This window comes from Bactrocera dorsalis, chromosome 1, assembly GCF_023373825.1.
Source record: "Bactrocera dorsalis isolate Fly_Bdor chromosome 1, ASM2337382v1, whole genome shotgun sequence".
Lineage (NCBI taxonomy): Eukaryota > Metazoa > Arthropoda > Insecta > Diptera > Tephritidae > Bactrocera > Bactrocera dorsalis.
In genome coordinates this window covers 42,573,006-42,588,628 of record NC_064303.1, presented here as the reverse complement: position 1 = coordinate 42,588,628, position 15,623 = coordinate 42,573,006, and the positions used below count along the sequence as shown (strand labels likewise).

General features: G+C 33.4%; 2 protein-coding genes across 2 annotated transcripts; both read left to right on the top strand.

Moving 5' to 3' along the window:
* The first annotated feature begins 6,281 nt into the window (after positions 1-6,281).
* Positions 6,282-9,146, top strand: LOC125775629 (uncharacterized). Its single transcript, XM_049446270.1, has 3 exons — positions 6,282-7,123; positions 7,174-7,570; positions 7,632-9,146. The coding sequence occupies exons 1-3, from the start codon at positions 6,905-6,907 to the stop codon at positions 7,736-7,738; spliced, it is 723 nt and encodes a 240-aa protein (XP_049302227.1). The 5' UTR covers positions 6,282-6,904; the 3' UTR covers positions 7,739-9,146.
* A 3,297-nt stretch (positions 9,147-12,443) lies between these two features.
* Positions 12,444-13,956, top strand: LOC105232946 (uncharacterized; the record flags this gene model as incomplete). Its single annotated transcript, XM_011214860.3, has 2 exons — positions 12,444-12,576; positions 13,326-13,956. Coding segments are annotated over 2 exons (591 nt in total), but the record flags the coding sequence as incomplete, so codon positions are not given.
* Positions 13,957-15,623: the final 1,667 nt, after the last annotated feature.

The following is a 15,623-nucleotide window of genomic DNA, read 5'->3' as shown; positions in this document are numbered from 1 at the left end:
GGAAAAGACTTTCCAAATTGTTATTTTTAAATTCTGTTTTAAATAAATAATTTGTTCTTTGTTCAAAAACTATTTATATTTTTTATTTAAAGAGAAATGGTTTTAATAGGTAGCTAAAATATATATCAATTAAAGGCGTACTACTGTATTTAGGGATGGCAAAATTTTTTTTTATCGATTAAATAATAAAATGATTAATTGCAAGATATAAAAAAATAATTGCAAGTAATGTAAAAAAATCGATTAATCGATTAATTCCAATGTTTTCAAATAATACTAAATTGTATAAAGACCACCACCAAGTTTCAGCGCCGAATCTTGTATTATAATGCTCTATCACAGAGTCCCAGACATATCCTAAAAGAGAAAATGGCCTATATTTCAAGTTAAGTAGCACAATGACATTAAATTTTTCAAAATATGTACAGCAACCTTAAAGTAAAAGAATTGCCTCCTTGCTTGAAAGACTATGTTTTGCAACTTTGCGTAAAAATAAAACAAATAAAATATAGGAGACTATATTCTTATTTCAGACATTCAAATTATATTGGTATATACACAAAAACAAGAACGGAAATAAAATTAAAATATCGTATTAAAAATTCATTTGCCTTTGCATAAATGAAAATAGATTTATTGAAGTCAAGAAAATTTATTCTCTGTTCAACCAAGTTTGAAGAAAAAGCAATTTCGATAAACGTTTTGTTGTCAAACGATTGCGTTTTTCGGTCGCAGTTGCACCCGCTTTTGAGAAAAGCCGCTCAGCTGGTACTGAGGTACCAAGTAGATGACAAAGTTTGAAAGTCCGTACAGTTTTGGGGAAACGGTTTTCCTTTCTTCCCAAGCATCAATAGTGTTTCGACTTAGTTCTAATACCTGACAATTCAAATAAAAGCTCAAATCGTTGTCCTTCCTCCCTATTTTGTGCAATAGAGTTTTGAGAGGAGCCCAGAGGTCAAACACATTCTCTACCGATTCCACAGACGACTCGCTGCCCGTTTCCGTAGTATCATCTGCAACTATTATTTCAGTACGTAAAATCTTTATAACTGGGGACAACGCTAATGGGTCTTTGAAGTGAATCATTTTGAATCTCGGGTCGAGTAATGTTAATGAAGCTAGCAAAAAGAAATGTTCGATGTAGCCAAATCTACGATCAAAGTGATTTAACACGACATCTTTAGTTTTTCAGCGACTGGCTGTTTAGCTGTTATTCTCACTATTTGTTCCCGACCACAGGGAACTAATGGAATCGCTTGACTTAACGTTGCTCGTTGTTCACCACTTAGTTGTACAGTCAGTGCCTCTAATGGTCTCAATATACTGAGTATTTCCATGACATCATCTTTTTCCTTAGATGTTAACATTACGGGTGCGTCAGAATAGTTGAGGAGTATTTGGTTAATATATGAACATAATTTAATAAACCGTTCAAGCATGTAGTAGGTCGAATTCCAACGTGTTTTCACGTCCAAAATTTGCTTTAGCATTTTGCCTTCAGCTACTCCGGCAGCAGCTCGCATTTTTCGAAGATCATCATTCGCTTTAACACTTCTTTTTAGCCACTTAAATATTTCTTTGCATTTTACAACAATGTGAATCATGTACTGCTTTTACGATGTTTGCACCATTGTCGGTCACTACAGCCACGAAAGTCAATAGAAAAGTCTTTCAAAGCAGCAATGAGAACTTCGGAAATATATATATATGCTGTATGTGCATCCGTTAATTTATAAACGCCAATTGTTCCATTAAATTGCTTCGTCCCATTTACACCATGAATGGTCACACCAAGCATGCTATTCATTTTGACATCAGTCCAGATATCTGTTGTTAAACTCAAATATGAAAAAGTTTTTAGCATCGCTACACATTTTTCTTTTTCTTCATCGTACATTTTTTCAATGTGAGCCTTGATGGTATTTCTTGTTGGGACTTTGTAAAGAGGAAAATGTTGCTTCATGAAACTTAAGAAGCCTTTACCTTTTAAAAATTAATTATCAAATTGTTTTGTAATGTATTTTAATATACCTTCAACAAAGTCAAAAGGTAGATAACCTTGATAACCATTTCCACTATTCCATGCTGTAGCTTTTGGTTCTTTGAGCAATGATGCGAAAAGTTTTCAATATTTTGGAAAACTTTAGAAATGAGGGGTTGAGGATTTTTATTGCTACAGCTGGGTAGCTCCCTCACTCAAAGGGCTTTCATTAATTGGTTTGCTGCTGCAACTCGGCATTTCAATCATGATGTCAGTGTCATCATAACTTTGGGAAACATTGTCTTTACTCCTAGATTGCAGAGTCTAATTTGTACACATATATTTATATATAACTAGAAGAAATTTTAAACGTAATACCGATTGCTCCAACTTACCACCAATTTGCAGGCTACAGTTGCAGGCTTTAATTTTAAATGCTGCAACATATTTGATGTGTTATTAGAAAATTTTAAATTTTTGCAGCAAAGTTGACATTTAACATAGTTATTGCTTATTTTATTAAAAAAATTCCATACTTCGCTTTTAACTGGCACCATTGCTCTTCAAAGAACTGAACGTAAAATGCGTTTGACTTAACTGTAAATGCAGTGTTACCAGACATTCATTTGTTGAATTAAACTACGTTGATATATTAGAATTTGACTATGTTTACACCGTTTCCAGTCATTAATGACTGATGCGACCATTTTCGACCCTTGTACGCTAACTTCGATGAACATAAAATGTATTAAATTTCAAAATGCGGTTTGCGATTATTTTCCAATTACTCAAGTAATTAGAAAAGGTGTTTCGATGCAATTAAATCGTAAATTGAATGAAAATAATCAATTAATTTAATCAAATGTCAGAAGAACCATCGATGTTTCATTTCACGATGTTTGCATCCCTAGTTCCTAGTGCTTGCTTCTTGTTTATGTGAAAACAAACAGTTATTTGAATGTGACGTATGCAAAACCAACAAGGTAAAGCATAATGCGTCAGGTTTTGCGTTGCCTCAAAACTGTTTTCACAGTTCAGAGATTCACAAAAAATACCAGACATTTCACGGTACATCAAGTTTTGGTAAATTGTTTGATTGTTGCAGTTCTTAGAGTTGATGCAGCATTTCGTTACAAGTAATTCACATAGTTGGGGACACTGCATCCGTTAGAAAACGGTTTAGCTATAATACCGGGTTATTAGTGAAAATATATTACAATTGGTTTATTATAATTTTCATAAAGGGAAATCATCAAAAGAATTGGTTGAAATGTTTTCTTTGAATATTAGGACAGTGTATAATATCATAAATCGCGAAGAAAAGAAAAATCTAGTGGCAGGCCAAAAAAGCTTACATCAAGGATGGAAAAGTTAATATGTAATAAAACAAATTGACAATAAACCATAGTAAAACCTTAGAATGTTAGCTGCAGATTTGAAGGAATGCAATATTGAGCAACTGGGCCATGAAACCGTGCGAAGAGTTCTTTTAAAACAAAAATATTATTTAAGAAGTGCAAGAAGAAAGCCATTACTATCGCAAATTAACGTTGAAAAACGACTTTCTTTTGCTCTAGCTCCCATTTCACATCCAATGGAATGCTGGGATATTTTGTAATGAGTCAAACTACGCACGGTGGACCTCTAAAAAAGAGAAAGCAGCTAATAGCTTTACAAAATAAGATTATTCCGACAGCAAAATTTGGAAAGCTGAGTGTAATGGTACGGGGTTGTATTTGTAGCAAAGGTATGGGTGAAATCAGAATTATTAAAGATAATATAACAAGGAATTATATTTAGACATTTTACGTAACAATTTTAAAAGAAGTGTGCAAAAATTTGGGCTAGCGGATCCAAAAAGTCCCAATAAATTTAATTACAAATTATATCAAGACAATGATCCCAAGCACTAGTCTTACATATGCAGGACTTGATTGCTATATAATTTCTCAAAAGTGCGGGATACTCCTGCGTAAAGCCCAGGCATCAGTCCTATAGAATACTTATGAGCTTATTTGAAAACAAAGTGGCAAAAAGGTGCTCTACAAACAAAAGTACCCTAATACAGTGCATCGAAGAGGAGTGGGAGAAGACTCCATACAAATATGACATAAAAAACTAATTTCAACGATGCCACGGAGGTTTAAATGTGTAGTAGTCACACCAAATATTAACATAAAAATGCTAGCGTGTACTAATACAGTGCGCGAACTTTGGTTAGCCGCACATGCTTTTTGGTGGTTTAACATAAGAGTTATAGTCAAAAGTAACTGAATTTAGAATTTTTCAAAATACTTCTTTATTGGGAAAGAGAAGAGAAAATATTTTTACATTTTAAATGTATTACACAAATAAAAAAGTTAAAATATTGAAAATACTACGTAACTATACGCGAACTTTACTTAGCCGCATTACAAAAAAATTAGATAATTAAAAGGTTTTCACAAAAGTTTAGCAAATTTTGTGCTTAGTACGAAGTTGCACCCCCATTCTTATTAATTACTTCGAAAATTCTGGCTGGGATCGAGTCAATTAACTTTTGCAGTGTACCTCTATCCAGATCCAGCCACGCCTGCAAAATTGCTGTTTTTAGCTCCTGCGCGGCTAAGTACTGACGCCCATTCGCATACACAGTCCTTGCAATTATGCCCCAAATATTTTCAATGGGGCTTAAATCCGGACTGCGGGCTGGCCATTCGAGCAACGGTATAGAGCGCGAAGCAAAAAATTCTTTTGCTTTCTTGGAAACGTGGATGCTGGCATTGTCCTGCTGAAAGGTAAACGTAACTTCGACGTTATCCTCCAAATACTCAATGAGCACATCATCCAACATCTCAATATATTTTTCCGAATCCATTTTCGTCGTAATAAAACATAGTTTGAGCTTTCCATGGTAGGAGAACCCACCCCATACCATCACAGATCCACCCCCGAAATTACGGCTCATTCTGGGAGGATTATTTTCACGCAGATCATGCCAGTAATAACTGAACCCATCAGGTCCGTCTAAATTAAACTTTTTTTCATCAGAAAAAATAACATCGTGCCAGCAATCGGTCCAACTCATATGCTCCTTCGCAAATTTAAGTCTGGCTACTTTATGGGCATGCGTAAGTTGTGGTTTTTTTTAATTGTTTTTTCCACTTTATGTATTTGTCTGCAGCTAAAATCTTCTGAACTCTTCTTTTTCCAATTGGGAGATTTAATTTTGCTACTATTTTAGAGGCACTCAAGCGATTTTTAGTAGCTTCTTCTTTAATAATATTAACTTGCCGGCGAGTTATCTTGGTATTCCTCTTTGAATTTCTATTGGATATGCCATATTTATCTCCTAATCTCAGAAAATTTCTCACGACTTTCTCTGATCTTTTGATTTGCCGGCTGATTGCTCTGTTAGAAAGACCATTTTCCTTCAAAATTTTAATTTGTCCCTTTTCCACATCATTTAAAAACTTTTGTCTAGCCATTTCAATCAACTGTTGTCAACTGAATATTATCAAATAGAATAAGTGTAAGTGTTAACAAAACATCACAGAAAAATATTAAAAACACAGAGAACTTACCGCAAAAACGATAAAAATATGACTGCGGCTAACCAAAGTTCGCACCAATTGTCAGACAATATTCAGATTTTGCTATTTTAGTACCGTTATGCTCTTGTTTTTATATGCATGCTTACTTTATATGTATATTACCTAGCAACTATTGTTTACAAAAACAAAAATATTAAAACTGTCGCGTGTACAGTTATTTTCCTTATAATTCAAGAGTGCGGCTAACCAAAATTCGCGCACTGTAGGGACTTTAATTTTTGTGAAATGTGAAAACTTGAAATTTTGAGACAGTACCGAATAAGATATTTTCTGTTTTTGGATTTAGTCTTCTAATGTATTATAAATATAATTGTTCTCGCTTCAGAAATAATAAACAATAGAATGTAAATTATTGTTATAAAAAAAATCCTAAATAAATATGTTTTAAAATTCATTAAATTATCTTTGTCAAATGTTGTCATATGAAAAGATTTGTGAGACATACTGTATGATGTATATTTGTGGATATTATTTAAAATTTAATGCTCTGCAAAAAATATCCACAGTTTTTCGTAAACCTAATCGTTTAAAATATATTAACGGATATTAAATTTAAAGAATTTTCTTACAAATTTTAATACTAAGAAAAATGTATAATCGGAAAACTACTAGTTTTGTAGAAACTATTTTTTATTTTTTTATTCGGTGAATTTTGACGATGGAAATCTCGCAAACGCTTTACTAAATCAAAATATTATATAGATTTTTTTGTAAGCGAAATGGAAATTGGGTTATGTGTATATAAATGATCAGGATGATGAGAACTACGAGCTCATAGATGGGCGTAATCGGGCCACCATTAACCTAAGGCTTATAAAGTGGCGTAACTAAGCTGTATCAGTTCGTGAAGCACAACAATGGTTCGCTCGCTACCGTTTGTTTATTTATTTATTAGTTTAAATATAAAAAAAAATTAAGTTGAAGTTTGATCAGAAATACGAAAAGACTTTTTCGACTACCCAATATTATCTGATTTTATCGAGTGTATGAGCGGTTTTAAAAAAGTTTTAGCTCACATGTTTCGCTTCTAAATTGCATTAAATAACAGTATTGTGTCATTATTTAGTTTTTAGTTATAACACTTCGTATATTTTCGTTTAACTACACTTTTTGTACGTGACAATAGACCTTTTCTGCCATCTTAATCTTAATTTATCTTCACTTTTACTCCAGTTATCGCTTTCATGGACGAACGAACGAGCCGACGGACAATCAGAATCACTCCGAGTTCAGCTCGTCTCGTCATCATAAACAATTATACGAACATGTCACCATATCTACTATATGTACATATATCGGTTGGTTTACTCTCTCTGTCGATAGCATAAAAATGCTGCACAAGCCTTCAGCATGCATTAAAGTAGAAGAAAAACAAAAGAACGCGATTGTATATTTGATTACGCAGATTGCTGCCAGTAATAAGAAGTTAGCGGAAATACAGAAAAGACGACAACTTAGATTGGAAAAAATATTAACTGAGATAAAAATGCAAAATTCCTTATTGCTTTTTGTAATAAATAACAATAAGCCAAAACGTTTGTGGAAACACGTAAGTAATTACATCATTTTATAAAATTCCCACTTGACGTTGTATTGTAGGAAAGGCACGGTAATTTTTGCGAGCTCGACGTTGCTTTCAATAGTGAACAATTCTTCAAGGAGAGCTTCAGAATGAGTCGGGAATCATTCAAAATTTTATGTAATGAGCTAACAAACATTGGCAAACGTGATACTACATACAGGCAATGTATTCCATTAGAAAAAAGAATAGCTATCGCTTTGTATGCCTTTGGCTCTTCTGCTGAGCACAGAACAGTTGGAAGATTATTCGGGGTTTCCAAAGCGTCTGTATGTTTTATCCTTAAAGACTTTTGCAGAGCGGTGTGGGACATACTATCGCCTAAATATTTAGCCAGCTCATTTCTTACACAAGAAAAAATTACGGAGTGCGTTGAAGGATTTAGAAAAATTGGATTTCCCCAATATCTGGGCGCAAGTAGGTAAGTTTATGAATTTGAAATATTTTACCCATAACATGCAAATACAATTTATATCAGATGGATGTCATATTGAGATTAGGCCCTCCGCATCTGATGCTGTTGACTATTTCAACTACAAAGGTTGGTACTCAATGGTTTTACTAGCCCTCGTAGACTACAGGTAAGTTAACAACTTAAATACTTAAAACATTTTTTTAGATATACATAGGTTTATGTACATTAATGTTGGAGCACCTGGTCGTTGTAATGATTCCCAAATATTTGAAAACTCCGACTTGAAAAGAATTTTGCAAAACCCACTGCTTAAAGAGAATGCGAAAAAACTTTGTGACACTAATGTCACAATTGTAGTTCTTGGAGACTTGGCGTTTCGCTTTACTCCGTTTCTAATGAAGCCCTATCCCTATAACCAAGCCGCTGAGGATCACGAGAATATTTTCAATTACCACTTATCTAAATCTCGAAGGGTTGTGGAGAACGCTTTTGGCCACCTGAAGGCAAGGTTTAGAAGGATAGGGAAAGGAATTGACAACGATATTAAAAACGCTATATTAATAATAAAGTGTTCTTGCGTCTTGCACAATTTTGTAAATGAAGTGAATGATAGCATAAACACGAAATGGTTGCAAATGCAAACAAATTTCGAAAGCGCACACCCACGAGAGTAACCTGATCCATTATTCATTTCTGGAACCGACGACCCTAACATCAGAAAATCTATAGCTCTATTTCTATGTAAGTTTATGTGTTGTATTTTATCAGTTCATTTTTTCATTTACAGCAGTGTTGGTACACGTAGGGAAAATTCCCTACACGTAGGGATTTAAGTCGAAAAAAATGGACGTGGGGAAAAAAGGACAGATTTTTATATATAAGTAAAATGTAGGAATTTTTTCGACAAAGCAAAATCGAAATTTCTATGTAATTTTTTTTCGGTCAAAATGCAAATAAGTCTATTTTTTATCAAGAATATGTTCGAATGGCAGCATTAAATCGGTTTCAACCATTTTTACAGAAAAGAGTTCTTCAACAGAATCGGACGAGAGTATTGGAAAGAGCCGCAAATATCGCAAACAAAAGTTTACAAATAAGTGGCTAGGAGACGAAAGATTCAAGGGTTGGTTACAAGCTTTGGCCGGTGAGTCGTTTAAATGCAAATGCGCTGCCTGCAACAAAATTTTAAATTGCGGCAAGTCTGATTTATTGAAACACGCAGAAACAAAAGCACACCAGAAAAATGTGAAAGCCATAAGCAAAACGAGCAAATTGAATACTTTTTTTAAGAGAAACGTAAATGCAGAAGGGGATGTAGATAAAAAAAAATTTGAAATAAGACTCAGCATGTTTTTCGCTGAACACAATGTCGCTTTGACAGTGGTAGATTTATGTATTATACATATTTAATATTATAATAAATGTCTAACCTTTTGTACTTTAAGTCAAACTTTTTTGTTTTCTTTTAATATTGTAAGAAATGATTGGTAAAACTTGTAGGGAATTTTGTGGGGAAAAATTTTAAAACAGCGTAGGGAAAAGTGGGAATTTTTTTCTTCTTTGGTGGGGATTTTCCAAAAAATTATGTACCATCACTGATTTACAGTCAATTCATTTTTAAAATAATATATCACAATATAACGATATTAATTCATTAACAAAAGAAAATAATTCATAAGAAAAACAAAATAATTAATAAAAACTTAAAATTTATATACATACATACATAACAATATAAAATAAAAAAAATTCATATATATATATACATATATATGAATATATATGAATATAGATATATATATATATATGTATATATAAAATAAAAAAATCTTCTCCTGGACTAGATATATGCTTCGTGGTGTAAAACGTAATTCTCACGTTTTCAAGGATATGTTTTTATATGCTTTGCTTAAATGCTTCTAAGAATTTTTCGAGGATGGCATTTCTTTCTCTCTCAATTTGAAGGGCCTCCCTGCCATCCTCTTTAATTGGCAATTTTTCCTCCCACAAGCATAAAAGAAGTTCAACTTACTCTTGGTTCCAACTTGATCTCTTTTTCCCTGAAAAATTAACAAATTTACATATATTTTAAATAATAATTTTATTAAAAATAAGTTTACTAACCTCTTTCCCTCGCTATCGGCCATTTTTGTTTACTTTGTCATTTGACATTTCTCCTCTTTTTCGCAAAAATTATCGATAAAATTAGGAATAACACCGCTAATCTAGTTATGTAATCTGAGATTAATTTTTAATCTCGGATTAACTAGAGAGGAATTTTGTATGGTAACTCTCGTTTCTTAATTACGGATTATCGAGTTAATTTCGTTAATGGAGACAATCTTGTTATATGTAAACATACTATTATTCGAAGAAAACAGAATGGATAACAAGCAAATTTGTATTATGTACATACAAGGTCTTTCGCAAAAGAAACTGGACTGTAAAAAAAACAAAACAAAATTAATATTTTTCAAAAGTTATATTTTTTTATTCAAAGTAGTTTCCTTGTGCTTCGATACAGCGTTAGCCCGGTCAATTAGCATTTCAAATGAGTGTTTAAGGTCATTTTGCGGAATGCTCTTGAGAATATCAGTCGTCGACTTTTGAATAGCTGAAATGTCCTGAAACCAGTGTCCTTTCATGGTGAAATGAAGTTTTCCAAATGGGTAAAAACCCAGGGTGCCAGATCAAGTGAGTAGGGTGAGTGATTAACGGTTAATATGTTATTTTTTGGCAAAAAATCAGTGACAAGCGTCGACCGATGACACGGCGCATTATCGTGCAACAAGCGCCAGAACCCTGCCTTACGGTATTGTGGTCGAGCACGACGAATGCGTGACAAAAGACGCTTCATAACACCAAGGTAAAACACAGCATTAATCGTTTGGTCAGGTGGGACGAACTCTCGGTGTACAATACCCTTGGAATCGTAAAAACAAATCAGCATTTTCTTTATTTTTGACCTCTGAAGACGACTTGTCTCGACTCGTCACAGAGGTCCTCACGACCTTCCTGGAATCGCGTAAACCACTCATGCACATTACTACGGGATAGGCACTGATCACCATAAACTTTTTTCATCATTTGAAATGTTTCAGTAAACGTTTTTCAAGTTTAAAACATAATTTAATACGAGTATTTGCTCTTTGTTCGAAATGCATTGTAGTTATCCAATTGTCTTAAAATTTTTACGAAATGTCAACAAGAAATCAAACTTTTTATTTTATATACCCACCAATAGGTGGCGCCACCAAAAACAGTTATATTTAAAAAGTTCTGTTTCTTTTGTGACAGACCTTATATATTGAAAGTCCTAGACTAACTTAGTTTCATTAATAAGCAAATTAACCCAAATGAAATATATATGATATAATTAGCGGTAAGAAGTTTAAGCCAAGATCTGGACTAATGACTAGCTACGCCACTGGTCAATATGTATATGTAGCGATTATCATCTCTCCAAATTGTAATAGATCCACTTATTAACTGTTTCTAATATTGTATAATAACTACTTAACTACTTTCATCTGGTAACACTGTATTCAGCAAACTAAAATAGTTAATCCCGTTACAATATTGATCATCTCATACTAGCTTCTCTAATTCGCCCTATTCCTTTTGATCATCGGACGAGACCACAAGTGTTCTATCGCACGCAACATAAAACATTTATATTCATATTCAAAATATATTTGTAAGTCGGATTTACTTCTAAGTAAATAAATATAATCAAATTAAGTAGCTGGTTAAATAGTGTTTTACTTATTAACACCTTAACCGCCACATTGGTGACCCCGACGGCCGAAATTCATGCAATATACCTACGTTAAAATCACATCGGCCCGGCGTACAAGCCAAAAAATCGACGTGATTTATGGACTAACTGCTACGTTATTCTGATATGTGTACCATAACCTCTACTTGTGAGCCACAATCGTCAAAGTAAATCTCGATAAAAGAGTAGCGGCTTCGACGAAGATGTACTTAAGGCTAAATGGTTGTCCGCTTTATGGAAAGACACTCGCGCCATGTTAGCATTGCAAGCAAATACAACACTGGAAAATTTAGGGGCTAGTGCAGACAGACTCATACAAGGTACGAACGTTTCATGAGTCTCTAAAAATACTAACAACACTAATGGTGCAGACTTCCCATAACAAATATCAGACTTAACGAAACAGTTTGGCACTTTCAGTCGTTATTTACTAACGGGAATCTAGGTCGAACACACGACAGCATAACAAATCGAGGTCCCGTAGTCAGTCCCAACAACATAGGCTGAGCTCGTAACGGGTTTTGTTACTACCACTTAAAATACCGTAAAAACGCCTTGTATATTGAAAGTCCTAGACTAACTTAGTTTCATTAATAAGCAAATTAACCCAAATGAAATATATATGATATAATTAGCGGTAGGAAGTTTAAGCCAAGATCTGGACTAATGGAAATCAATATATCGTGGATTTTGGAGTTAAGAAAATTTGAGGACTGATAATATGTTTTCACGGAATTTCATGATGATAATTTTCCCCCTTACCGACATATTTGGTATTCTGCTAGACTATGTGTTATATGGGTGCTGTGTAATTCGTGGATCGACTTCACCTAATTCCGGTATTAAACTTTGGTACGTCCAGTGTTATACGTTCACATATTTTTGTTAATATACCTTACATATTGAACGACATATGCTGTATACAGCCAACCGGAAGTTTGAAACTTATAAATTTCATTATACATATATCCTTATAGATACATTGGGAATATTTTAAATCGATTTACGCAGTTTTGGCATTACGACATATCATTAGCAGCAATAGATGCTCTCTGAGTTTTATTAAGAAACCTACTATGTTATCAGATTGACCACTGTATAAGGTATTGTCTTCATATAATTTATTACAAGAATACATTATTATCAGAAATGGATTGGCTTCGAAATATCGAAAGAATTCTCTACGTATTTCAATAATATGCAAAAATCACAGATTAATCAATATTTTCGGTAAGTCAGCCATATATCGTGGGATCCACATACGAACATTCCGTATCGGGGGGGTTTCACACTCGTGTACTAACTTAAAAACACTATTCGTACAAAATTTTATTCCGAAATAGATATTTATTGCTAGATGATGTGTGTACAGGAAAGTGAAAGAGTCAGATGAAAATTAAAATGGTTATACAAGTACATACTATAAAGAAAGTAGGAATGGTTGTAGTTTTCACACTATAAAATAAAAAGGTCAGAATTTCTTTTCACCGTTTTTGTTTAAGATTATTTGTGTAGGCCTTTAGATATGATAATTTTGATACCTGCTTTTATAAAGCCATTCCGTTCCATATAAGATGTTAAATTTAATGCATCTTATCGCACTTTTAGAAGATACTAACATAACCATAATTTGGGGAGTGGGCGACTCAATGATCCAAATTGCACTTTTGTATATTAATTTTCGAATTAGTTATGATAATTTAAATTTTAATACTAAAATAGCTAAATTTTTCGTAAATTTAAAGCTTGCTCGGATGGACGGACGAACGGGTCATTTATATACCATCTGCATATACATACATGTGTATATGTAATTCAATTAGTTTTAGGTGTTAAAAACACCCATTAGGTGAACAAATTATAACAAACTGTACAACGTGCTGCGAGAGTATAAAAATGTATACACATGTCATTTTTAAATCAATGTATCAGAATAAAACTTAGTAAATTAATTTCATTTATTCAAAATTTAATTTCAGGAAAAGTGTTGCATGGTATAATCATTGTAGAAAAAGAACGCAAAAAAGTGCGCATATTCTATCGCAACTTCAATAGCGTTATAGTTGTTAAAAATTATAAATATTTTAATGAAGTGGCTGAGGAGAAATCGGAAACATACTTTGCATCTAATGGAAAAATTGTTTTGCATTTTTGGCCCAGATATAACTATTTATTACATGCGATACGCTCTCCTCCGAAGCCGGTTGAACGAATTTTACCGAAACTGGAATTGATGTGGAAAGCTGATAACTTGCTTTTAATGCATTATCAAAAGAAGAAGAAACTCACATTAGAAAATGCCCAGTGCTATTTACACAACCACCCCGAAATCGTGGATTTATTTTACGACTACATACATAGCTTGCTCCAAAAGAAACCAGAAGTTGTGTTCTCATTTACAATAAAATTTTTCCAAAATATGAAGAATACTTATTAAGATTTATCTTCAGGATAGTGCATATCTTGGACAGCAGTTTAAATTAAAATTGTTTCAGAATAAATAATAAATTTTTACTATTGCTGTAATTTTTTCCTAACTTTGAATCTTTAAATTTCCGTGACTTGTATAATGAATTATATTAGAAATAAATTTTAAACTAAAAATATAAGAAACCCTATATTTTTATAAGTAAAGATTTGCTTTGATAGGTTTGAAATAATTTTTATTTCGTTATGGCAAAACGAACTTGAAACTTAGCATTTTTGTTTTAATACTCTTTGCTTCCCATCTTTACTAGGACTCTTTAGAACTATTTCTGATAACGCTTTGATAATATAAAAAAAAAAAAAACAAGTTTTATTGCAGACCTGAATTAATGTACCTACCGCAGGTGACTTTCGTTTTTTCATGATATTTCGCGTTATATAATGAGCTGTAGCAGAAATCTATAGATTTGAAACGATTAAAGGACAATCAGATAAAATTTAACCACTATATTGACTAGGGGAATTCCCTAGGCATAATTTTTAAATTTCTCTCAACTGAGTTGTTATGATTAAGGTGGGTTTGCAAGCTGTCATATTTATTTTGAAAATGGGAGAAATTTCCCAAAGTTCAGTTAGATCGAGATTTCTGGTAAGGATTCGAGAGCCCCCTGAGCTTGAGGGACCAGGGGGCCTATTCTGTAACTCGATTCGAAAAAAAATTTACTCGAATTCGGATTTTGTATATTCTGTAACTCGATTTTCGGATTTTCAAGCCATTTTTCGGATAAAATATTCGATAGCTTTTCAGTTGTAGAAAGCAAAAACGAAAATTGTACCTATTTATTCTGGCACAGGGTGGTGAACTTTCGCATAATTATAAATTGGATCCGAATTTCGAATAGAATACATTTTCGAATCCAGTTACAGAAGAAGAAAGAGAGGCACTGCCCCGCTTAGCTACTGGTAGCTACGCCACTGGTCAATATGTATATGTAGCGATTATCATCTCTCCAAATTGTAATAGATCCACTTATTAACTGTTTCTAATATTGTATAATAACTACTTAACTACTTTCATCTGGTAACACTGTATTCAGCAAACTAAAATATTTAATCCCGTTACAATATTGATCACCTCATACTAGCTTCTCTAATTCGCCCTATTCCTTTTGATCATCGGACGAGACCACACGTGTTCTATCGCACGCAACATAAAGTTTATATTAATACTCAAAATATATTTGTAAGCCGGATTTACTGGTAAGTAAATAAATATAATAAAATTAAGTAGCTGGTTAAATAGTGTTTTACTTATTAACACCTTAACCGCCACATTGGTGACCCCGACGGCCGAAATTCATGCAATATACCGACGTTAAAATCACATCGGCCCGGCGTACAAGCCAAAAAATCGACGTGATTTATGGACTAACTGCTACGTTATTCTGATGTGTGTACCATAACCTCTACTTGTGAGCCACAATCGTCAAAGTAAATCTCGATAAAAGAGTAGCGGCTTCGACGAAGATGTACTTAAGGCTAAATGGTTGTCCGCTTTATGGAAAGACACTCGCGCCATGTTAGCATTGCAAGCAAATACAACACTGGAAAATTTAGGGGCTAGAGCAGACAGACTCATACAAGGTACGAACGTTTCATGAGTCTCTAAAAATACTAACAACACTAATGGTGCAGACTTCCCATAACAAATATCAGACTTAACGAAACAGTTTGGCACTTTCAGTCGTTATTTACTAACGGGAATCTAGGTCGAACACACGACAGCATAACAAATCGAGGTCCCGTAGTCAGTCCCAACAACATAGGCTGAGCTCTAACGGGTTTTGTTA